Raw genomic sequence first — 24,955 nt, forward strand, 5'->3', positions numbered from 1 at the left:
ATCTCCATCAAGCAAGGCGCTGTTGTTGTCTTTCAGCGACCAATTAACGTCATACAAATCATACTTTAATTTTGGATAAGAATTACTTGCGTTTTAGTATGGGGTACTTAAGAGAAGTATTTCTAATTTCCGGAATTGCAGACTCTGGTATTTGTAGCCGATTATTATTGGTTTTATGCAAATAGCAAATAAATAACTTGAAAATAGCCTTTGCACGTCAAATACAAACTAGCTGACCGTTCGACCTTGACAAAGTCAACCCGAGTCAAGATACTTTATTGTATTACAAACAATATCAAGAAAGATTATTACTATTACATACAGACTATGCAGAACAATGCCCGGTAAAGATACGCTTATATCACAGTATCTCTGAGGGACATACAAGCAAGCAGAGACAACTCTCGTCAAATCAGAATAATATTGTTAAAAAATATGAAAAATTGAAGAGTGCAAGCAAAGACACTAGAGAAGTGTCTTTGGTGCAAGTGGGGTTTTCAATTTGACATTTGTTAGGACCTCCGAAGAAAATAAACAGTTGTGAGTAAATAGACAAAAGCGAAAAATACTTATAGCACTGATAATGTAAATGAACTGCAAAAAATGTGAATTTAACAATGGACCCCACTCGTATCCATATGAATAAACCCCTAGTGGCGAAGAGATGGTATACAAAATACTACGTACGTGACATCACGACGATACAAAGAGAGAGAGAATTAAAAAATGTGGCAGATAAAGTGAAAATAGCATGTTTTGTATCAAACAGAACGCGGCGCGACGACCACCACCCTTTAAAACATTAAACATACAGACATATTTCAAAACGAAACGATGGCACTGCTGCACGCGCTAGGCGAATGTGCGCACATGTGTAAAAAAAAAAAAACATACGACAAACGTGAAAATACGTACCCACTGAGAGTTCAAGTAAATCGATTTTGTTCACGACATTCAAATAAACATTGTATGGATAAATTATTGTGATGACTTTTTTTCTTTTTCATAAAAGAATCACGAGAAATATCTCTCCTCGTATCTCCGTACGACATTGAAAAATTGGGGCTAACTTCAAGCATGGAATTCGGAGAACTTACAGGTGTGAAGCATGAATCGCATTGTATGTCGATAGAGGGCGCAATTTTATGTTTGCTTTAGATACTTTCTAATGGAGAGGGTGTCAGTATTTTAATATCATAACTGACCTATAGATGGCGCTTTATAAGGGTATTTAGTGAAATGCTGTACATTATGAAGAAACAATTTTACAACTTCAAATATTGCAATACTGTTTCAATATGAAATACTTTTTTTTAAATATATTATCTATTATGTACTTTTTATTTTACTTTATCATTTACACAATGGTAATTTTGAAAAGTTTTGGTGATCATCAAAGCAGTTAAAATAATACAAAATACGATGTAATAAAAAAAATACTTAAAATAAAATACATGCTGTACACTACATGATTTTATCAGATTGGGTCATATAAAGAGTAATAATCTACTAGAACACTTCTTTCATGTTTGAGTGATTGACATATTTATAGTATACAAGTACACCAATAACAATCTTACAGTAAATTATTAATTAGCTGATCAATCAAAATTAATTGGCAATGTATTGGAATAAACTGTCCTTTAACTACATCTGTCTACCTGACCACATGGGACTCGTGACTATCGAAAACTTCCTCTTCCCCCCCCCCCCCCCATGCACCAAGGATGAATAATACGTGATAGAAGAGGTGTGGCAGATTGAACTGATCAATATTTACATACATATTTTTATAAATACAGCGTACAACATTCTAACGCTTAATGCAAGAAAATGTTTAAGCTGCAAACAAGGCTCATGCAATCTGTTGAAAATCTTGATTTACATAAAACAATATAAATGACAAAACATCATCTCTGTACTTCAGATAGTCCATTTATTCTTGATAATACATACACACTTCTTGAGAAACATTTACTTTATTTGAGCACATAGACAATATGTATATCAAAACGCATATAATACAGTGTCTAGAAAAGATTTATTTTACCTAACTATAGAGGGCAATGTATAGTTTGGAATGTTTCAAGTTTCAATAACAATGTTCTTTTAAATATTGCCAGTACAGATTTGAAGCACAATGACAACTTCATCACGTTCATTTAAAAAAAAGTAATTGCACGACACCTCTAATAGATATACATTGCTACATCAGGTACAGTACGTTGTGACAAAACGTTTGCATTTACATGCATCCCCAGCAATCAATAATGAGTGGTTTATTTACACAAAAGTTCCAAAGGTAAACGTAAACAACACCTTTAGACGGACTACAAGTTCATGATGGGTCCTGAATTTTCATAGCTTGATTTGTGAAATAAATTAAGGTTTTGATTTCATATTTAAAGTTGTTGTTTTTTTAAAAAGACTTATTTGATGTCTAAGAATAAATAGCAGGACATACATAAATTATTGAAATCATTGTTTTTGTTGCTGTGAATTTTCACGATTTCATTTAAGTCATGAGAAATAAATTGTATTCTTCTCTAGCGGCATTTGCTTCATTCACAGCGCTTCATTTTTGAAGCTGAAGTTCTATTACAAATGCATAAAGATATGAATCCTATCTGAGACTCACTTGAAATGAAGAACCAACTTAAAAAGTACTTGCATGAAAACCCAAAGTTCTAATATTAATATTGCAGCTATAAATATATATATATCTTTAAAATCATGGACAGGCAAAAACCACAAGTAGCTTTTAAAAGTGCATTGATGATATGATAGATCTGTTTTTTAACTATCTGATAGTATGCATACATAGAGGGGAAATGCACGAGATGTATGACAGTATTATTGATCACAGTAAATTCTGACGGTCAAAATAGCTCAGCTGTCTTCATTGTCATGGAACAAGAATCAGTAAAGTGGCATTGTGGTTGACGGTTTCTGACGAGTTGTCGAAAATAACATTGTTTACCAAAAATGAGAAAAATATTCACTAAAATTCTAAATTTGCATATTTTGACACAAATTTAACAAATCTGACAGTGGACCACCCCACATATCATTGCTGGAAATATGAAAGCATTTGAATTCACATAACAACCCAAATTATCTGCATTGTTAAGTGCTATAAAACAAATTAAAACAGCTAATTATCTAATATACCAATAATTCTGTGAACGAAAACATTTGCATAACACTAAGAGAGGGCACTTCTCCCAAATCGAGGTCTCCTCTTCGAATCCATAGATTCAGAACAAATGTAGGTACATAAGTTACGTTCTTCAACTGTTGGTAGAAATGTGGTTTGTTTATGTAAACAGCACATATTAGAAACAAAAAAACAAACAAAACAAAAAAATATATGGCAGTTGCAAGTACCCCGATCAATAAATCTGTACAGTGTGGTACTTCAATGAAGTATTCAAGTTTCTTGGAAACTTGTCATATCCCAAATTGACATTCATATCACTGTCATCAAAGTGAACATCTTGCAACAAAAGTGAGCATCTTGCAACAAAAGTGAGCATCTTGCAACAAAAGTGAGCATCTTGCAACAAAAGTGAGCATCTTGCAACAAAAGTGAACATCTTGCAACAAAAGTGAGCATCTTGCAACAAAAGTGAGCATCTTGCAACAAAAGTGAACATCTTGCAACAAAAGTGAGCATCTTGCAACAAAAGTGAACATCTTGCAACAAAAGTGAGCATCTTGCAACAAAAGTGAGCATCTTGCAACAAAAGTGAACATCTTGCAACAAAAGTGAACATCTTGCAACAAAAGTGAGGAGAAATAAATAAATCTAAAAAGTCTTGTATTCATAGATCAGACTGAACTGATTGAATTGTTTTTACACATGATCAACAACTTTTGTTTTGGTACTGGCTCGCTGTGGCGACATCTCCACTTCTTGCAGAAGGCACCAAACCAAAGATTACTTATACATAGTTCAAGTAGAAAGTTCTGTATGCAGCATATCAAGGGATAAACTCTGCATGGTGAAACAAAATCACGGTTCAAATCTATATGTAAGTAGAGTTAAGGAATATAGTACACATATATATAGATAGGAAACAATTTAATCCGATGATTTAGTGGTGCAACGCCAAAATTTACCGAATACCCCGGTATTGCTTTGACTCATTGTGTTAAGCAACACAACAAGATTTTCACTCTCACCAACTACTGACTTGTGATAGATTGTTTGTTTGTTTGTTTGTTACAAAATTAGTATATTACAGCATTTAATAATAAAGGATATGACAAATAGTCTAATCTCTGTGTGAGGGCGCCAGTCAATATAAACTCAGCACTGTGGACATCTGAAAGAAACCAGCAAACCATACCACAATTGAACTAGAGCAAGATTTCATACTCATTAAGCTTGAGGGTGATTAGATATAAAGTTTCAACAGTTATTGTAACTACAAGAAATAGAGTTAATAACGGGGATGACAACAAGACAGACATTTTTATTTTTCGCATATAATTTTCCCTTCATTAACATTGAGGGCAAGAAAGGGAAAAATAATCAAGTAGATATTTATTATAGAACACTAGAATAGGGAGACCTGATTCGCTTTTCTGGGTAATCTGAACTGCCAGCACATAAAATATCTAACTCACCGACGTTATTCCTGATGAAGTCTCGACACAGGGGTATGTCAGAATCGCATGATATCACAACAAATAAAGGTCTTCCATTAGTATCCTTCATGTTAGCGACAGATCTTAAAGACGGTTTCTTATCCAGCAAGATACCACCCCCGCACTCTACAATGTCTCGTACTTGATCTGCAGTCGGCTGTACACCAGGCGTTACATACAACGTCATTCCCTGAATAATTGTATTTACAGTAGAATATCAACTTCCTGATAATTTTATTAAACTCAACACGACTGAACTCACAAAGAAGGTTGGACATCAAAACATTTTTTTTAATTGCCAGCTTTATAATTACAACACTTCAAGTAAAACTCCTTGTGAATTATAAACACAATATTGACTCCATTAGAACATTTTGATGTGAACTAAATATCACATTTGAATACTTTGCTAATAAATTGTGCATGCATAACTCGGACAGAGATAGAAGCAGAAGCAAATTATTGTCATGGAGGAGGTGCCTCCTCACCCTCACCCACACCTACACCTACACCAGAGTACCCTCTAAGCAAACATGGCACTGACAACTTTCTCCAGGAAAGTCAAGTAAAATATCAATTTTGTTACCATATGACATTAAGCATAAACTTTCACAAATAAGGACATTTTACTGCGCAACATGATGAGGTCACTGAAATTAGATGAAATACTACCCTTTTCACATTCAGTAGATCATTGTATTGGGTGTCCTGTGACTCATCAATATTCACAAATCCAATATTTACCTTGTAAATATTGTCACTTTGAGGTTAATAATTAAACCTACAGTATTCACAGCATAAGAATGCAGCAAATAAGAACTCACTTGAAAGACTTTAATTTGAGCAGATCTCAGCAACGATTCAGACAACTTAAAGGAAAACTGTTCTTCAACTTCATTATCAATCAATGCAAAGTCCCTCTCATCTGTAATAACAAAAACAGAAATACAGCATAACTATTACAACTTTATACATTGAACCTTACATTAACCCTTATCTGGTCAAGTCAATATAAAAGTACATAGGGCTGGCAGGCTATGGTTAAATAAACAAGCCATGCAAGGCACAGTCCCAGTTAGTTATCATATTTAAGATATATAGTTTTGTTTATAGTAATGTAGTTGGCACATAAACATGTCAGATATAGATCCAGAAGCTGATGCTTGATTATGATGATTTTTTAACATTAAAATAATTGACATTCAGTCATCTTGTATCTGTCCATATTGAGAGATATTGCTCTGGAGCAGCAATAATTAAAATAAAATGGCCACCAGTCGGCCATTTTGAATTAGATCTAAAAAACAAAATGACATGCATCAGGGCCCCATAATGTCCAATATATATATACCAATTTTGAACAAAATCCATCTGTAAACAGCCAAGATCCGGTCTTGGAATGCCAGAAATGATCGATTTCAGTACAAAAATGGCCACCATTCAGCCATCTTAAATCAAATCTTGAAACAAATTTACGTGCATATGTATAATATTATGTCTGTGTGAAGTTTGAATGTAATCGGTCAAGGCATGTCATATAAGATATAGCAAGAAAGCTTTGCAAGAGTAAATACACAAGTCCATTTTGCACAAATAATACTTCATGTACTGTATTAATCTTAATGTCCCTTATAGAATAATATAACTTGAATCAACATATATAACATATACAGCAACATATGTAAGCAAAATTTGGCAAGAAAAATATTAGCCAATATGTTCCCCAATTAATACTACATTATACTGTTACAGTATTAATCTCAATGTACCTTATAAAATAATATAAGGTTATTACGAAGGTACCTCAAAGTATGCACGAAGACAGTACAGCTGCAGTATCGACCGACGCGTAGCGGAGGTCGATGCGACAGCGTACTGTCTAAGTGCATACTTTGAGGTATCTTCGTAATAACCTTATTATTATACATCTTTTCCCTTCAAGGATACATCATGGAAATGCCGAAATCCAAAAAGTTTAGAACAGAATCACCAAACTTCTTTGTATGGAGTCCGGTCAAATCTTGGTGGCAGCCATGTTTGTTTTTATTATTCGAGGACGCTTACGCGCGTAATCATTCCATATTTGGAATTCGCATTTCCAAATATGGTAGTATGAAAATACCCGGTAAAATAACACAAAATTACGGCACGCTGTAACTTACGGCGTTACGGTGATGGATGTATAATAATATAAAATAATAATAAAGTTCCTAAATAATAGTGCAGTAATATATTTAAGCAAAATAAATTACTAGCCAGATTTGAAAAAGCGTGAAACGCTGCACTTTTTGATATATACTACACTTATTTATTTGACAATTTTTTAGAGCTGTTAGTTACTCACATCTGGTTGTCATTATCAGCAGTATAAAAGCATATCATGAAAATTGCACTTGCTAGTCACACTGAAATGGAACTTGGTTGTCATTTCATAAATTGCAGATGATCAGATAAAATTTGTTTAAGTTATTGTAACCACAAGAAAGTTTTAATACAGAGTCAATGATGACAACAACAACAAGGCCAGATATTTTCCCCTCATATAAATTGCCTTTCATCTACAATGATACACACAAGGTAATAAAATAAAATAAATTCATGATTAATCTTTATAACCCTGAAACACACAATGTTTTGAATACACTATGATTTTCATTATCTGTGTAGATACAGACACATGCCCACATCAGTAGATACATACCAATCAGAGACTTGTGTTCATAACTCTTCTCAATCCAAGCAGTAGATACAATGTGCTTACAGACTGATACACCAGCTAGAAATTTTGTTGTTCGTGTTATCCCTTTTGATACAAGATGGGTACAATTTTTAATATTGGGAGAAATCTGCCCTCCAAGTTCTTTTAATTTCTGTAAAAAAGCAGACAAATATGAAGTTCTGGTTTGTTAGTTTGAAGTGAGATTCATTATATAGAGCTGCATTGTTGTCAATTTCTTTATGTATTTTATAATGTTCATCAAAAAATTTTTCCCCAAATGTTATTTTGATATTACAGGCTAATTACAGGCTGCTCATGCTGAAAATAACCAAGACTCGACTGACTGCTTCATATGGTGCGAAAAGTTGTTTTACTTTTCGACAATCCGTGGGATTTAAACATCACAAAAAGCTTTGACAGCTCAAAACCGCAAAATTAAATGTTTTTACAGTATTTTATGACATCATTAACAAGTCATTGAAAATGACACAGTCCCAGTTAAATTTTTGAAAGTTCTCTTTGTGCTCGTCATATTAAAGCGGAGGGGTTGTCGCGAACGTGTCCTTGAAACTTGAGTTCCAAGTGGCGTATACAACAGATTGTTTATTTACGTCAAAACACATGTTTCGTGTAGTAGTAATATGGCCAAAAATAAAAACGGCCGTTATTAGGCCATCTTTGATCTGATTATGAAACACACTGATATGTATGATGTATGTGCCAAATTTGAATGAAAATGGTACATAAATTGTGAAAATATAGTAGTAAGGCCAAAAAATCAGATGGCTGCCAATCGGCCATCCTTGACCAGATTTTGAAACAAATAGTCATGGACATGCATCCTAACATGTATAAAGTACATGTATGTGCCAAATTTGAATGAAAACTGACAGAGCACGTGCAAGATACGGTAGGAAAAAACAAAAAAACCAGATGCCTGCCAGTCGACCATCTTTGATCCAATTGCGAAATAAATCGTCATGGACATGTATCCTAACATGTATAATCTATGTACCAAGTTTGGATGAAAACTGACAAAGCATGTCTAAAATACAACATTTTCAAAAAACAAGATGGCTGCCAGTCGGCCATTTTGAATCGAATCGCTAAACCACTGCATGTGCATATATCCCACATAAAGTACTAGGCACATGCGAAGATTGAACGGAATCGGTCCAAGGGATTCTGAGATATGACTCCGAACGAACGCACGGATGCACAGACGCACGGACGGACGGAGACCGAATTATAAGTCCCTGTTTTCGGACTTTGTCCGAGCGGGGACTAACAATTCTAATATTGTTTTTCTGCTTTGCATTTTTTATAAAGCAGTTCTGTCAAACACAAAATAGTTACAAAACTTGTTTTAGCAACAAGTTCCAAATATTCAACAATTCTACTGTCACTTGTGAGCCTCATCAAGACATTTATAGAAATGAATAAACAAACACATAAATTAACTAATTAATAAATAAATAAATAAATGAAAATATCACCTGCGTAAGATTCTCAACACCTACAACATCTATACCAGTAAAAAGCACTCTCGGTTCACAGACTGGAGATCCATCTTCTTTGCCATTTAATCTGTCAAACAAATACAACGTCATATTAGAACAACTTCCCTTGTTCACATTGATGCAGAAGCGCCATAACATAAAATCCTGTCACTGAACGACGTGTTGCATATTACGAACGTTGTACAGCCTTCATGCATACTTCACTGTATTCTTGTGATACTCTCATAATACTGCAAATACTTTAAATGTTCCTGTAACTTGTCATCTAGCTTGAATTAGTTATTTCAAACATATATACTAGTATTCAAGTCAGACATGATTAACCTCCCCAATATGTAATTGTGTAGTGTTGTTGGTGATGAAACCTACATTGACATTTTGGCGAGATATTCAAGGTAATATTAGGTTAATTATATAATAATTTAGAATACAGTAGAACGTTGATTATCCGGACGTTGATTATCCGAAATGTTCAGTTATCCGAACCTACTGTGTGTCCCCCAAAGTTTGTATGCAGATCTGGCTGTGTTCGGTATAATACAAAAGTCAACTGTGAACAATAAATACTACAGTCGTCTTGTGTGATTTCCTGGTGCAATACTTTCAATAAAGCTGTTATCAACATGTAATCCGACGTCTTTCATGTGTACGTTCATTGTTTACAGTGTCTGCGCAAACAATGAAACGAATTACAGTATCCAATAATTTCCTAAATTCAGACAAGCCTATTATGCAACGCCAGTGTTCCACTGTAAATAAAAAATGTCCTAAAAACACAAACTTCACATCAAATGTCTTCTCCACTGTTTACAGTCAGATCCTTAACTTTACCAAGTTGTAAGTCACCGCAGTTCGGATACGTTTCCCGGGAAAACTGTACGGGGTTCCACTGCCGTCAAAGAAACTCAGCCATGAGCCGATCCCATGTTTTTTTTCCGATTTTTAATTTTAATATCCAGTATCAGAAGTCACATTTTCAGAATAAAAAAAGAAAGAAAATAACTTCTGGGATGTCTTGCCACAGAAGCGACGCCATTTTAATAGTGCAGTGAAAAAGAGATTGACGAAACGACATAACCTTGATGTTCCTCTTTGATGGTTTATCAGCAGACAACGGCAACCAATGACCACAGTCGGCGGGCCGTTTGATGGTTCACTGCGTCAAAGTGTTCATTTCCGGTGATCACAGTAGCCAACCTGGATTTTTACAACAATTTATTATGTCAATCGTTCTAGGTGTTAAAAACTTTGCTGAATCCAATAAAATCGGGACATCTTGCAGCAGTTTACCATTTGAAAATCCACGAGCAATCTGGTAACATCGAGCCGATTTATACACAGCGAATACGAAGCGACCTTTCACCTGTTTACTTTATCAGCGTCTTTTATCTAGCGTTGGCATGACTACCCCAGTGAAACACAAACGCAGTGTGCTTGATTTGGACACGAAGGTGTCAATTATAAATCGACTAGAACGTGGGGAAACTGCAAGCAATCTATCTACTATCTATCTACTGTTGGTAAATCGACGATATCCGATATCAAGGCAAAACAAAAGCTGGATTCAAGTGCAGGATTTAAACGAAAGATAATGAAAACAGCCAATGACGATCGTTTAGAGAAATCAGTCTTCACTTGGTTTTTCCAAGAAAGAAGCAAAGGAACTTTATTATCGCTACATTTTACGGACATTTTGAAACATTTTTTAACATTCCAGCGTGCAATTACAAAGTATTACTTTTTAAAATTGCAAATGATTAAATAAAAATGTGTTTAATGACGTACTCTACATGCGCTATTGTTTTATTTCATTACAGTCATGTGCGTTGGAATTTGTGTGTACACGAGCCTGTAAATTTGAGCACGCCCACACAAGATCGCATATCTGAACTGTTTGCATAACCGAACAAATCTATCTACTATCTATCTACTGTTGGTAAATCGACGATATCCGATATCAAGGCAAAACAAAAGCTGGATTCAAGTGCAGGATTTAAACGAAAGATAATGAAAACAGCCAATGACGATCGTTTAGAGAAATCAGTCTTCACTTGGTTTTTCCAAGAAAGAAGCAAAGGAACTTTATTATCGCTACATTTTACGGACATTTTGAAACATTTTTTAACATTCCAGCGTGCAATTACAAAGTATTACTTTTTAAAATTGCAAATGATTAAATAAAAATGTGTTTAATGACGTACTCTACATGCGCTATTGTTTGATTTCATTACAGTCATGTGCGTTGGAATTTGTGTGTACACGAGCCTGTAAATTTGAGCACGCCCACACAAGATCGCATATCTGAACTGTTTGCATAACCGAACAAAAAGCATGTCCCCCTAACAGTACGGATAATCGACGTTCTACTGTACTTTATTTTTGCTTGGAATCAATTTTTGCTATTTCGCTGAAGGAATGATTCAGTGAAAATAAAATCCAACAAATATACCTTTTTTTTCTATATTTTAAATTAAACTTGTCAAAAATCAGTGAAAATAAATTCCATACAGAACATTCAAAAAGTCTTTTCAGCGAAAACTAATTCCAGCTAAAATAAATTATTTTACAGTATTTGAATATTGCCTCGATTCCTGGTACATGTTTTAACATTGCCAAGACATAATTCTAAACATTAACAAAATTGGTCTTATAAAAAATCTCTAATGCTCTGCCAATATAGGATTGAAAAAATCTGAAAATGGTTATGCAAATTAGGTTATTAATATGCACAGGTTTCAACAAATCACTAAAAAGGGTTACCGATTATTCCATAACATGTATGTACCAAGTGAAATTTGATTAGTGGTTCATGAGATATTGGTTGACTAAATTGAACAGTTATTATACAAATAAGGTATAATTACGCACAGATATCAACCTAAACCTAATCAGAATTGAACTTGATCCCAGAGCATACACTTTAAATATTTTTTGAAGACCGTGGGGTTCTCCCCAGGACTGTTCCCAACTGTTTCATTTCAGATAAACAATAGAGCCAATTTACCAATGAATACAATAAAGGGGATTAACATATTGTTGTTATGCAAATTAGCCAATACTCAATTCTATATTTCTGGGGGGAACACTTGACTGTCACAACATACCGTGATCTCTTAGCAGGGTTTTCAATCTCATCAACGGCATTTCTACCACTTCCATTCATTTCATGATTTGCGTTGTTGGCACTTCTGATATCATCTGATCCTTTTAAATTTGTACTTGGTTTGAAATTCTGCAATAAGATTAAGATAAGAACAGTGTACACCATTACTGTTTATCTGGTCAAGTCAATGTAAAAGTACATTGGGCTGGCAGGACAATGGTTAATCTTTTCCTATTAGACATTTTCTGCATTCTTTTCTTATATTCTTTAATATTTCTGGAAGTGAACCCTAATTTTGGAGCCAACAGACAATATTGTAATCAATTTTCAGTTTTTACTGGAAAAATAATTTGGAAAGAGCGTTCAGACTAAACGGGACTATTTTGTGAATTTGTGATGAAAAGAGGAAACTGGTGGTGAAAAGGTTGATCTAAATTATTTAACACAAAAATTTCTGTAATAACATAAGATGGAGTGATTATGGTCGTCCAAATAGACAACACTGGCTGTTGTAGCCATCAGTCATTTAAACAAGCAGCCTCTCGGCTAAGATAGCTCTACTGTTAGTTTTCAAGAAGAAGTCGAAAAAGTTGATGCGAACACTGGAGTACAACAACTAACACGATGAGCTCTGCTCGATGAAGTCAGCAGCGGAGCTAATAAACAATATTTTAAATTGACAGACAACCATAAATATCTCATTATTTTCCCGACCAATACCATGTCAAATGTACAAGTTAGTGATCCACAACAAAATAATCAAACCTCCATGTAAAGACCATGGATGGTCATACTCATGACCGTTTAACTTAAAGGCCGGTAGTGGTCGTGCAAAGCATGCGCGAGATATATGGGTCTCATACATGTATAAACACAGATGGCGACTTTTACTGTTATGCAGATCAACGAGTACCAACTGAGACGTTTCCAAGCTTTAACTAGGTATTTTTTAGGCGAGTGGAAGGTATCGAAAGAGTCACAGGCGGTTATCGGTGCAAGTCGCGCCCAGGCCAACCCTCATACTTGTGATATTCATTTGAAGAGCGCATTGGATTGTGGGAAAATCAATGTTTATCAACACAAATAATGCACACATGTGGCGCAACAACTACCACCCTTTAAATTAGGATGATATGACTGTCATTTGATAGCATATGATCAAACAAAACATAACTAAATTGAAAGATATCTAGTATTGCTTTGGAAAAATTTTTGGTGTTCGGAAACATGTCACTTTGTCATGTTGAGCTAAATAATTACAATACTGGTTGTCGCTGAAGGAATGATTCAGTGAAAATAAAATTCTGCGAATATATCTTTTTTTCTATATTTTACATTCAACTTGTGAAAAATCAGTGAAAACAAATAACACCCAAAATGTCTTTTCAGCTAAAATAAATTCCAGCTAAAATAAAGTATTTTACAGTACACATTTCTAAACACGAGTGATGAAGGAGCCCTTTTGCCACACAAATGCGTACATGTACTTATACATGCACAGGTACACCTACCTTCAGTGCAGCTTGTGATATCTTCAGTGGTGATGTCCAAGGACCTGTGATAAAACAATATAGATCACAACTTTAAAACGAAACATTTTTCAGAAGACAAATTAATGCTAGCCAGCCAACTGTTTCTTTTTGAAGTTGTTCTCATCAGGGACTTTAACTGGGCATCATTATCTTAACAGTTTCAAAAGCTTTCGTGATATTATCCTGGAATAGGTGATAACGATCCAACAAAATGAACTACCCATTTTTTGTGTTCAAATTGACTACACATGTACATGTTGCTATGCGCAGTATGAAACCTACCGTATATAAAGTAGAAAGCACACTAATTGCGATGATAATACTCACCAACTCGACATAATACCCACCAACTCGACATAACGCCCTAGTACTCTACATAACTCCCAACTACTCGACATAATGCCCACTTACTCGACATAATGCCCAACTACTCGACATAATGCCCAACTACTCGACATAATGCCCAACTACTCGACATAATGCCCAACTACTCGACATAATGCCCACCTACTCGACATAATGCCCACCTACTCGACATAATGCCCACCTACTCGACATAATGCCCACCTACTCGACATAATGCCCACCTACTCGACATAATGCCCACCTACTCGACATAATGCCCACCTACTCGACATAATGCCCACCTACTCGACATAATGCCCACCTACTCGACATAATGCCCACCTACTCGACATAATGCCCACCTACTCGACATAATGCCCACCTACTCGACATAATGCCCACCTACTCGACATAATGCCCACCTACTCGACATACTGCCCACCTACTCGACATACTGCCCACCTACTCGACATAATGCCCACCTACTCGACATAATGCCCACCTACTCGACATCAGATTGGACACTACAAGTAAGTGTGATTCATAGCACATACACATAAACTAATTGAAACGAACAAACAAATAAACACATACCCATGAGAGGATTATTGAAAAAGTAATCAAGTTTGAGTGGTTCATCTTGGTCATACATTTGAAACCGGGGCACTCCCATGTTGCGTAGAGCATCAATATATCCCAGCGCTATGTCACTCAGCCACTGGGCATTGACGATGTTTGTTCTCCATTCTTTGGCCTTCTCATACTTCGCACCTTCAAGTCGATTACAAACGAGTACGGTATTGCCTTTGGTAAAATTTCCAGTGTATCGTGCACCTATTATTTCTATGAGAATCTTAATGTCATTCCTCTCTCTACCTTCAAACCCAGTAACCGCCATGACCTATATGGCAGAACACAAAAGACAAAACTAATATATCAAGTGGTCATCTTATACCATAATCCCTGAGTTGCAATAGATGGCACCCTCTCAACAGCTAGATGCAACCCAGCGGTAATCCTATTTTTACTTGCAAATGATTTAAGTATGTCAGTATATAGCATATATGTTATGCTTCAGTGTTCACAGTTCGATGATTGCCACTACAATTTGATACTACCGTACATGTTCGACTCAGCGCCCATGTTCAACTAAGCGTCCATCCCCCACTTCTGAAGTATTTCTGATGTCAGGTTCACGTTTGGCTTGGCGTCCACCCCTTCCAAAATGCTTCAAATTTGACTGTCTAATCGGTAAACCTTGTCTTTGACTGTTACAGCCCTGAACCATGGTAAATACTTCATTCCATTTTCAGTTTAGTTTTTGAGAAAAAAATCATGCCATTTTTTGCCAAAATTAATTCCAACAAATAGTACTTCGACATTGATATTTCACTTCCGCATTGCATTGCCAGAACACCTTTGAGAATTCCTGGAAAATTGCGTTAATACAACACATTCTGATTGGTTGATAACAGACATGACCCATTAGGTCAAAGGACGTTGTTGTTGGTCAAATCATGCGGGAAAACATCATGGCAGAAATTGCTTTGCATCAACATTTTGCGTACAATCAAAAATATTCAAAGAAGATAAATGATCGTTTTCTTACAGACCCTAATAAATTTACACAGTAAATTCTGATGGTATGTAACTAATCATGTAATAAAATGTGCATATTTTTTTGATCATTTCTGTTTCGTCATTGTAAATGTGATGTGGAAATCAATGACAATGCAACTCATTTTGCAATTTAATTTTAATTTCACCAAAAAAGACGTACTGTTCCTCATAATCTGATACATGGTGGTGAACAAAAATTGTCTTTTGGCCAATTTTCTAAGTAGGGTGCTTGACTATAAAGCGTACCCCCCTAAAAAACATGATAAGCTGAGTACTGTGTGGGTTGAGTCAGATGAGTATGGTAATGAAACAGAAAATGTTTTATAAAAAAAAGAACTCATAGATTGACAGTTATTGTCGCTTTAAATAATTTGAACTTTCGGAACATTCATATTTACACATAGCTGTACGCTTTATTATTTAGCTGTAATCATTGTCAATTTGCATATTTAATAACAATTGTCAAGATGACCAGGGAAAATATATTAACATGGAGTTACTAAAACCTTACAACACAAACCAAAACATGAGGGGAATATAACACATTGTTTTGAATGAAGGTCAAAGTTCAAGACTAAGACTTACATGATCTTTAGATGGAGAAGGATGTACTGGGTATACAGTTGGAAGATGTAGCGCCCTCCATGGTGGGGACATCTTTTTTTCAGCCACACAGTCATTCAACCAGTGTCCGGTCACTACTCGTTTACCATCTTTCACTGCCTGTAATCAACAATACAATTACATACAATAATGTAAACAATTTTATTATTATCAATATCAATTTCTGAAATTTAATAATTTGTGAGGCATTCAAGAATGAACTGCTGTCTATATGTACTATATTACTTTATTTTAGCTGGAAATTAATTTTATATGAAAAACCTTTTTGGATGTTTAGTATGGGGTTTATTTTCACTGATTTTTGACGAGATGAATGTAAAACATAAGAAAAAATGTATATTCACTGGATTTTATTTTTACTGAATTATCCTTTCAGCAAAAATAGCCTAAATAAATTCTAAGCGAAAATAAAGTATTTTACAGAAGATAAAGCAGCAAATGTTGGCTCTTCTGGGATATAAAGTCTGAACAATTTGAAGGGTCACATATCACTCATGGGATCCAACTCTGAAAACTAAATGAGGGCACAACTACAGACCAATGCCCAGGTGAATATATGCTAATAAGACAACCAATGAGACTTACCAGCTTAAAGACGTCAGTTTTCTGTGTATCACACACCACATGTGTGATTCTTTCTGAGTAGCATTCATCTACAACTCCACTGAATTTGACGATCACCTAATAATAACAAATATATGCAAGTTTGAATCAAAAAAAGTTACAAAGAATTTCTGTATGCTAAGGAATGTTGGCAGCAAAGATAGAAGTCACACAGTGTTTAGGAATTGACAACGGCAAAATTATTTTAAGAAATATATAAAGTTTGAACACAAGTCAAAAATAAGGGGCCATAACTGCATTCACTAAAACAAAATGGCCACGAGTCGGCCATTTTGAGTCTGTGCATTACAGACTATGAAGTTCAATGCACTCACCAAGTACAAAATCTGTTTTGTATGAACATGATCTTTTTACGCAATAGCAAAAATGAATTTTTAACATTAAAAACAACCGCAATTTGGCCATCAAATGTATAAATATGCACATGTCAGACATGATGTATATGTAAAGTTTGTAGTTCCGGAACTGCATTCAATTAAAAAAAGGTCACCAGTAGGTAATTTTGAATATTGCGTTGGGGTATATGTTTTTCAATGTTTATACCAAGCTTGAAGTGAAACTTCCATACATATACATGACCAAAATCTGATTCAGAAATGGTAGAAATGATGATTTTGGCATCTTGAAATCTGATCATTAAACAATTATATGAATTTGTGTGACATGATGTATGATTATTATGAAAATTAGGTCATAATAAAATAGGGCAAAAAAATGTAAAAAATTCTATGGAAATATAATAAATGCTTCTTGAATTATAAAAATTACAATATTTATATGCAAGAATTTCAACCCCAATTCAACAAGACCGTGGCTGACTTCAACCAGCTGGACTATTCCTAATCCTATTCATTTGTTTCGACAAAGTGCCTAAAAATATTCACACCTCTTTATTGTTAAGCAGTGATAGGATGTCAGACACGCAATGAAACTACTTTTGTTCTTGCGACAACCTTTGTCAATACTCCTTAAGAATACGCCTGTGTCGCAAGTTTTCGACAATTAGCTGTTATCACCGTAAAACTGTTAAAGCGCAGTAGTCGTCGCGCTGCGCATGTTCGAAATTTGTGTTGATAAACATTGATTCTCCCACAATCCAATGCGCTCTTCAAATGGAAATCACAAGTATGAGGTTTGCCCTGGGCGCAAATTGCACTAATTACTGCCGGTGACTCATTCGATACCTTCCAATCACATGAAAATTACCCAATTAAAGCTTGGAAACGTGTCAGTTCGCACTCGTTGATCTGCGCAACAGTCAAAGTCGCCATCTTTGTTTATATGAGACCCATATATCTCGCACATGTGCAGCGCGACGACTACCGAGCTTTAAATTCTTTTTCAATGCTCAGTTTATCTTTTGAAAACAGCTAATTTCTTGATTTAAATAAAAATCATGTCGTTTTCCCACAGAAATAAATACCAAAAGATCGCACTACATTATCGTAAATCTCTTCCCTGTTGCATTCACCATGAAGTCACCGAACTGTCATTAACATATTTAAATGAGCTAAGGTAGTTTGAACACGTGGGCACCATCCAGCATTTCAGGGTTCTCCCCAGGGCTTTTTAGCGCCGAGGTCCGCGGCGCTATACCTGTGAATCTCGGCGCTTCACTTGGGACCTCGGCGCTATGTGTTCCCACCTCGGCGCTTGATTTCATATTTGACATGCCAATATCAGATGTGAAAAAGCTTTGTTCGCCACGCCGGTCGGCCCCGACCGTCACTCAAAATTAGTGACCACCACGGAAATGCTTCCGACGAGGACTATTGTCTGATTGTTGGTATAATTACGTACCGACCGACACGCATCCTGCCAGTCGTGGATTATAATTTATAAACAATAGACCTAGTCACACGATACGTAGCGGCTAGTCAAATTTGTGGAATTAGCACCTCTTTGTTTGTAAGTAAATACTTTCTGCGATAGACACAGTCTTTAGATTGAAAGCTAAAATTATTTCAAAATCAATTCCACCTCGATATAACATGGTCAAATCGGAGTTCACGATCAGTTCACGCTACTCAAGAAGAAAACAACGTGTTTATTGCGTGATTTAGTAAAATACATTTGAACTGTTATCATTGCGAATCATGTAAAAACTTTTCTTTCAAGACCTAATTTACCTTTTAAAAATTGCAAATCACCTCTTTCGAAAGCTGTCATGCAGTTTTCAATTGAAATTGATGCCAACACATCGTGCTACGACATCGCTTTACTTCCGCAATGTAATTTTTATGATCACTACCATTCGGAAAACTTCGGGTTCTACCGGCATTACCATGCGGCATTTTGATTGGTTAATGGAATTCTTGACCCATCGGGTCAAAGGACACATGCTAATGTTTCACAAACATCATGGCGGGTCTGTTTTTTTTTTACCGAAGCGATCAAGTGATCAAAAATAATCGCTCCCGATAAAAATAAGTCGGATTTTACTTACATTTCATATAAAAAAAAAAGAAGTAAAATTTGTTGAGAAATTATTGCTATAACTGGTGTATAACATGGCCAAGTAAGTTATGTCACGTCGTAACTTTGATGATCGTTTTGAAGCTTTATTTGTTCGCTCATTACTGTAATTGTAAACGTTTTAGAAGTTGATGGTACGAATAATAAATTACAACAATACGTCAATTAATTACGTGATCGATTTTTTGAAGGAGAATGTTTTTGGAGTGAATAAAATTATGAGATTCGTGAACATAAATCTGGCTTAACGTTTTGAATGCGTTTCCTTCAACGTTTTACAAAACAATTAAATTGCAACAATAATGTATTTGTGTTTGTTTTTAATCTGTAGCATTTGTATTTCGAGAATGTTTCAAACTCTTCTAAATTGTGAAACATAATGTGTTGATTCCATTAAAAAAAATATTTGCCCTGTGACTGAGCTCACTAATATTCATAATTGTAAATAAGTTCTGTTAATCAATGAAGGAAAGAGATGTAAATGATATGCAAATTATTATGCAAATTAGCCCCGGCGCTATGCATTTTTTCTGGGGAGAACCCTGCATTTTGATTGGTTAATTAGCGACTTGACATATCTGGTCAAGGAACATGCTCGTGTGCATTCAAACAACATGATGGAAATCGTACTATTGCATCGATCGTTTACATGTGATCAAAATAATTCGCTTACTTGCATTTGATAACAATTCAACAAATTTATTTTTCGTGCGTTATTATAATCACTACTGAGTAATAATCAACAATTTCAACATTTCGAAAACAAGCTTCACTTGTGAGCCGTAGCATGGCCGGATTGCATTCAATCTGACCCCTAAATTGGAGTTACGCCTATATTCAAAAGATTGTACGGTGTATTGTTTATTTTGTGCATGTGTTGTGGAAAAATATGACCACTTCCCATTTAGTGATTGCAATATGTACGTAATAGAAACTGCACCCTGAACTTGAGCTGTTGAACCTAATTTTTAAATTGATACATTGCAATATAAACCGTGGTTTATATTAGGATTTTAACGGTACAGCTGAAACAAGTGTTATGCAAATTAGATAATTAATATGCCTGATAACCCAAAACTGTTCCTTCTAATTCTGGAAGACAAGCAATTTATAGCTTCACAACTGATATACTTACCCTTTTCCATGTTTCAACCATAATTGGATCAATAATCCCCTGATACTCTATGATCAAGAATACACAACCAAGCAGGAAACAATCTGAGGGAACTAGAAAGAGAAAAGTCATCAAGAAACAAGCCAGTATAATCATTCACTTTCAACATTTAGAAAGGAATAAACAGGAGTAGGCATTAGGTAAATTTTCTTAACCAACAAACAGAGATTGTTCCACTACAGGGCAGCACACTAATACATGAACTTCATTGAAATAGTGGTAATATTTTATTGATGCTGTATTCCTGAATTGAATTAGGAATGAACATACCATTCTGTGAGACGTCATGTCCATAATACTGTACTTGCTGTGGTGGCTGATGTACCATTGGCGGATGTGGGGCTGAAAACCCACCATCCATTCGTGAATGTCCTGACTGACCTGGCACTGGGTACCTCTGTTGTTGTTGTTGTTGTTGTTGTTGTTGCTGCTGCTGCTGTTGCTGAGCTGAGGCACGCCCGAGGGCTGCTAATACCTGAGACATATCACGCCTTTCTTGACCAGGCGGTGACTTCATCATCATTTGCGACATTTGCGCATTGTTTGTAATATTCCTTAAAGTCCTCATTTCAGGCATATCCATGGCATTCGTTTGAAGATGCCCGAATGGCCCTGGCCCCATTTCACCAGTTTCTCGCATTCCCTGTTGGTGCATACGTTCCTGTTGCAATTGCATCTGATGTTGCAGCTGTTGTTGCTGCTGCTGTTGAAGTTGTTGTTGCTGCAGCTGCTGCTGTGTTTTACCCCGTGGTCGTCTCTGTCTTGGCTGTTTTGGCTGACCTCTACCCCGCGGACGCATCTGTATCTGCTGCATTTGTTGCTGTTGCATTAAAAACTGAAACTGATTACCAGTCTGCATCTGAAAGCGCATTGGAATATTATTCATAATGTTTGGATTGGGAACTGGAACTCCAGGAGGTGGCTGCGACAACATACTCATAGATTCAATTGTTCTAGGTTTTTCAGGGACTGGTAGTTGCTTTGGTACTGGTATAGGTATTGGAATTGGTATCGGCTCTGGTTCCTGTATAGGTTCAGGTTCCGGTTCTGGTTCTGGTTCTGGTTCTGGAGTTGGTGGTTTAGGTGGAACTATCAACATGGGATGATACTTTTTTTCATCCTGCTTTCCTTTGTTGTTTATACTGTCAGACACCCAGTCTGGCATCACAATTTTTATTTTCTCTCCATGTTGCATAGCAGTGTCATACTTTGTCTGTAAAAAAATATATTCAATATATGAATGAGATCATGAAATAGAATTCAACTTGCTTATCATACGAGTTTAATCCATTTGAATGCAGAAATATGGTACAAATATATTGGACAAACAAAACAGAGCAAAAACATCTGGTTGCTTGTACATTCTGACTAAATAATGACCACATACACCTACTTTCCCATTGGCTACAGATATTTATCAAATATTTTTCAAAAAAAAACAAGTCGTGCATGGCACAGTCCCAGTTAGTTCCAGTGATCTGTTTAAAACAAAATGGTCATTATAGTCGGCCATCCATTTTGAATTTGTTCCAAAAACAACAACAAAAATGCACCAGGGTGTAATGTTGTCCAATGTTTGTACAGTTCCGCAATGGCAGAAATGCTTGATTTTTATGAATTTTTAACATTACAATGGTCAAATGAATTTAGGCGAGGGTTCTCCGAACCCGCCTATTCACATAGTTCATACCCACCATTGACTCCGGTCAGTCAAAATGACTATTTTGAGCAAACAGAAAAAATGATGAAAGTCTTTTCACAGTTCGGGATGAAAACAAACTCAACACCCTAGTTAAGACCCAAAAAGGGGTGGCGTCTTACCTTGCCTGTGCTGTCCCCGGAGCAAGAAGTCAAAATGCTGCTACGGTGACAGGGTTCGATGTGCCTGAGAAAGCTAGACCCCAACCCAATTCTGGGGGGTAGTAAGCTTTCGAAGTAAAGACCAAAACAGTTCTGCATGAGGGCATAGGCCGCAAAGCGGGACCTGGGAGCTTCCAGGGGAGTGCTGATGGTAGAGAAATCTATCCGCATAAAATGTCGGACTGACTTAGTGCCTATGCGCAGGGACCCTAGCGGTCGTTCGGGCTGGGTCAGCAAACCAAGACTGACCAGCCTAGAGAGACCCTTTTCAATGAATTCGGTGTCTCTTAGGTGGTAGTTGATAGAGACGTTCTGCGTTCACCAGAAGCCTGCCCTCCATGTGTGCTCGATGGGGGGTGACGCTAGCACTAGCTAGTTAGCAATCGCACAGACCTCATGCGCTCTGTGCAAGCTCTGTGTCGAGGAAGTTAAAGTATTATAGACCTCTAATACAGTCACAGTAAACCACCTGGTTATGAAAGTTGGGGAGGCTGGCCTATCCTGCCTGCCTGGGCCATAACACAAAGATGTGTGCCTGGCACCCCGTTCCAAATCCTTAGTACGGTTTGGTGGCAACTCCGTGCTCAAACCGAGTAGAGAAGCAATTCCTCCTGACCCTCCGGGCAGACAAAATTTGCCAGCCTGGAGATGACGATCGGATGAGGAGCGTGTCCTGGGAGTCCCAGTTGGGCGGCTCCCTTGTATGGGGTCTTGGAGTCAGGAAAGCAGTAAATAGTCTCCTAATAATAGGACAATCAGCTATTCTTGTTCCCGTACATTTTGAGTGGTGGGGACAAGGCAGACCGGTAGCCAACGATCGCTGCATAGGACAAACCCACTTCGTCAAACATGTGGACAAAGGAGCCTGCTACCTGGCCAAAAGAGGGATGGTATCGATCAATCTCCCTTCCGCTACACTAACCAGTGTATGCTCGCAGCCTAGAAATGTAGACTGCATTGGTGGAATCCCTGTTTGCCCTGGCCAAGACATTGTCAGCCCGCTCAGACGGCAGGTCCGGTAAGTCCGGAAGCACTGCTGGTGTTCTGACTAGCATTTCCAACAGAAGTGGAAACTAGGCCTTACTTGGCCAATTGGGTGCAACCCATGATAATATGCGGGTGTGCCCCTGTCGAAGTTTTACCCGGTGAACTAGCGGGAAGGGAGGAAAGGCGTACACAACTAAGTGGGTTCACGGGGTTAGCAAAGCGACCCTAGCCCAGGCTCCTGGAGTCAGCAGAAGTGTTACGTGATAGCTTAGCGTTCCGGGGTGCGGCAAACCGGTCCAACCTTGGACAGTCCTACAACTAAAACAGCCTGGAGGCTAAAACACTAGGGTATCAGCCACTCTGTGTTCTGGAGACAGAGCCGTCCTGAAAGGGAGTCGCCAGACTGTTCCTCACCCCTGGAAGGTGGTGTGCGGTTAGCTCCACATTGTATTCCAGGCACCAAAGGAGGATTTGCTCTACTAGGACTGACAACGATGGAATGCCCCCCCCCCCTCCTTCTCCCTTCCCATAGGAGAGCTCAGCGTTATAACAAGCGTTATACCGGGCGGCTGCGTAGTGCGGCCTGGGGAACGACCCTTTGAACTGAGGTCATCATTCTGATGATCCGCATTAGTTCTCGGAGGGAAACTGAAGGAACACTGACTAGGCATTCGGCTAGGCTGCTCAGCACTAAGCAACACGCTTGATAAGCCAAGCTTACCTCTGTGTCAAAACTCCATTCCCAGGTACACCAACTGCGCGTTGGGTCGAGGGGATACTTGTCGATTTACTAACAAGCCCAACTGGTGAAGTAAATCCTGTGTTAGCCTGATGCGTTTGGCTATTACCCCTTGCCTGGGTTGTTAGTAACCAGTAGTCTGGGTACAGATTGAAGTGTACCGACATCTGGTGAAGCAGCAGCACTACCTGTTTCATCACTCGAGTGAACACGTAGGGCGCTGTGCCTAACCCGAACAGGGGAGCACCCAAAATTCGAATACTTGGCCCAGCTGGGCAATTCGAAGGAGATGGCAACTCGCTGGGTGCATCGGTATGTGCTTAAGTCTAGTGGGGCTAGCCAGTCGAAACGGTAAATGGAGAGGAGAACCATGAATGGTGTCTCCATGTGGAACCGATCGAGGAGCACGTACTGATTCAGTCTGCCTAGGTCCAGAACTGGACGCCCGCCACTTGTAGATTTGGTACTGCGAACACATTTGGGTAGAAGCCTGGACTTAGTTCCGACTGATGTATGGCGCCTTTTCCCAGCAAACTGCTACTTCCTGTCTGATTGAGTCCGCTGGGGAAATGGAGATTTCAGCAGTATCCTGTAACAGGATGCCACCACCTGGAAAGGTCCAGGGATCGGTCACCCGCTGTTTCCAAACAACAGGGATACAACAACAACAACAGGGATATGTGGCCATGAGTTCAGCAGTTGCGAGGGGGGTGCAGTTGTGAGGGGGGTGCTCCCTTCCCCATGAGGCGAGTTCCCCAAGGCCTGAAGTAGTCACTAAGTTGTGACCTGGCCACTCGCCGAACACATGCCTGACCCCCACCCCACCACACCCCCCGGCTGCAGAGGTGAGCGTCAAACACGCTTCCCCCGCTGCCGGGTAGACGTCCGCCCAGGGAGGGTGAGGAGCCACCACCTGGCTCTTTCCTCCCTGGGAGCACGCCACTACATTCCCCTCCCATGGAAGGGTATAAGCGCTTGCC

General features: G+C 37.7%; 1 protein-coding gene across 1 annotated transcript in view; it reads right to left on the reverse strand.

Moving 5' to 3' along the window:
* Positions 1-1,917: 1,917 nt before the first annotated feature.
* The window catches only part of LOC102810244 (PAX-interacting protein 1-like), a 28,592-nt gene continuing 5,554 nt past the window's right edge, over positions 1,918-24,955 (reverse strand). The window contains exons 5-16 of the mRNA XM_006825968.3: positions 20,660-21,602; positions 20,351-20,442; positions 16,702-16,797; positions 16,078-16,215; positions 14,467-14,773; positions 13,507-13,550; positions 11,997-12,124; positions 8,869-8,959; positions 7,355-7,523; positions 5,478-5,578; positions 4,633-4,843; positions 1,918-4,328 (exon numbers count right to left, since the gene is read on the reverse strand). Coding sequence (XP_006826031.1) covers positions 4,234-4,328; positions 4,633-4,843; positions 5,478-5,578; positions 7,355-7,523; positions 8,869-8,959; positions 11,997-12,124; positions 13,507-13,550; positions 14,467-14,773; positions 16,078-16,215; positions 16,702-16,797; positions 20,351-20,442; positions 20,660-21,602 — 2,415 coding nt within the window. The 3' untranslated portion in view covers positions 1,918-4,233. The remainder of the gene's footprint in view (positions 4,329-4,632; positions 4,844-5,477; positions 5,579-7,354; positions 7,524-8,868; positions 8,960-11,996; positions 12,125-13,506; positions 13,551-14,466; positions 14,774-16,077; positions 16,216-16,701; positions 16,798-20,350; positions 20,443-20,659; positions 21,603-24,955) is intronic.

The sequence above is a fragment of the Saccoglossus kowalevskii genome, chromosome 7, assembly GCF_978046115.1.
Source record: "Saccoglossus kowalevskii chromosome 7, keSacKowa6.1, whole genome shotgun sequence".
In the NCBI taxonomy this organism is placed as follows: Eukaryota; Metazoa; Hemichordata; class Enteropneusta; family Harrimaniidae; genus Saccoglossus; species Saccoglossus kowalevskii.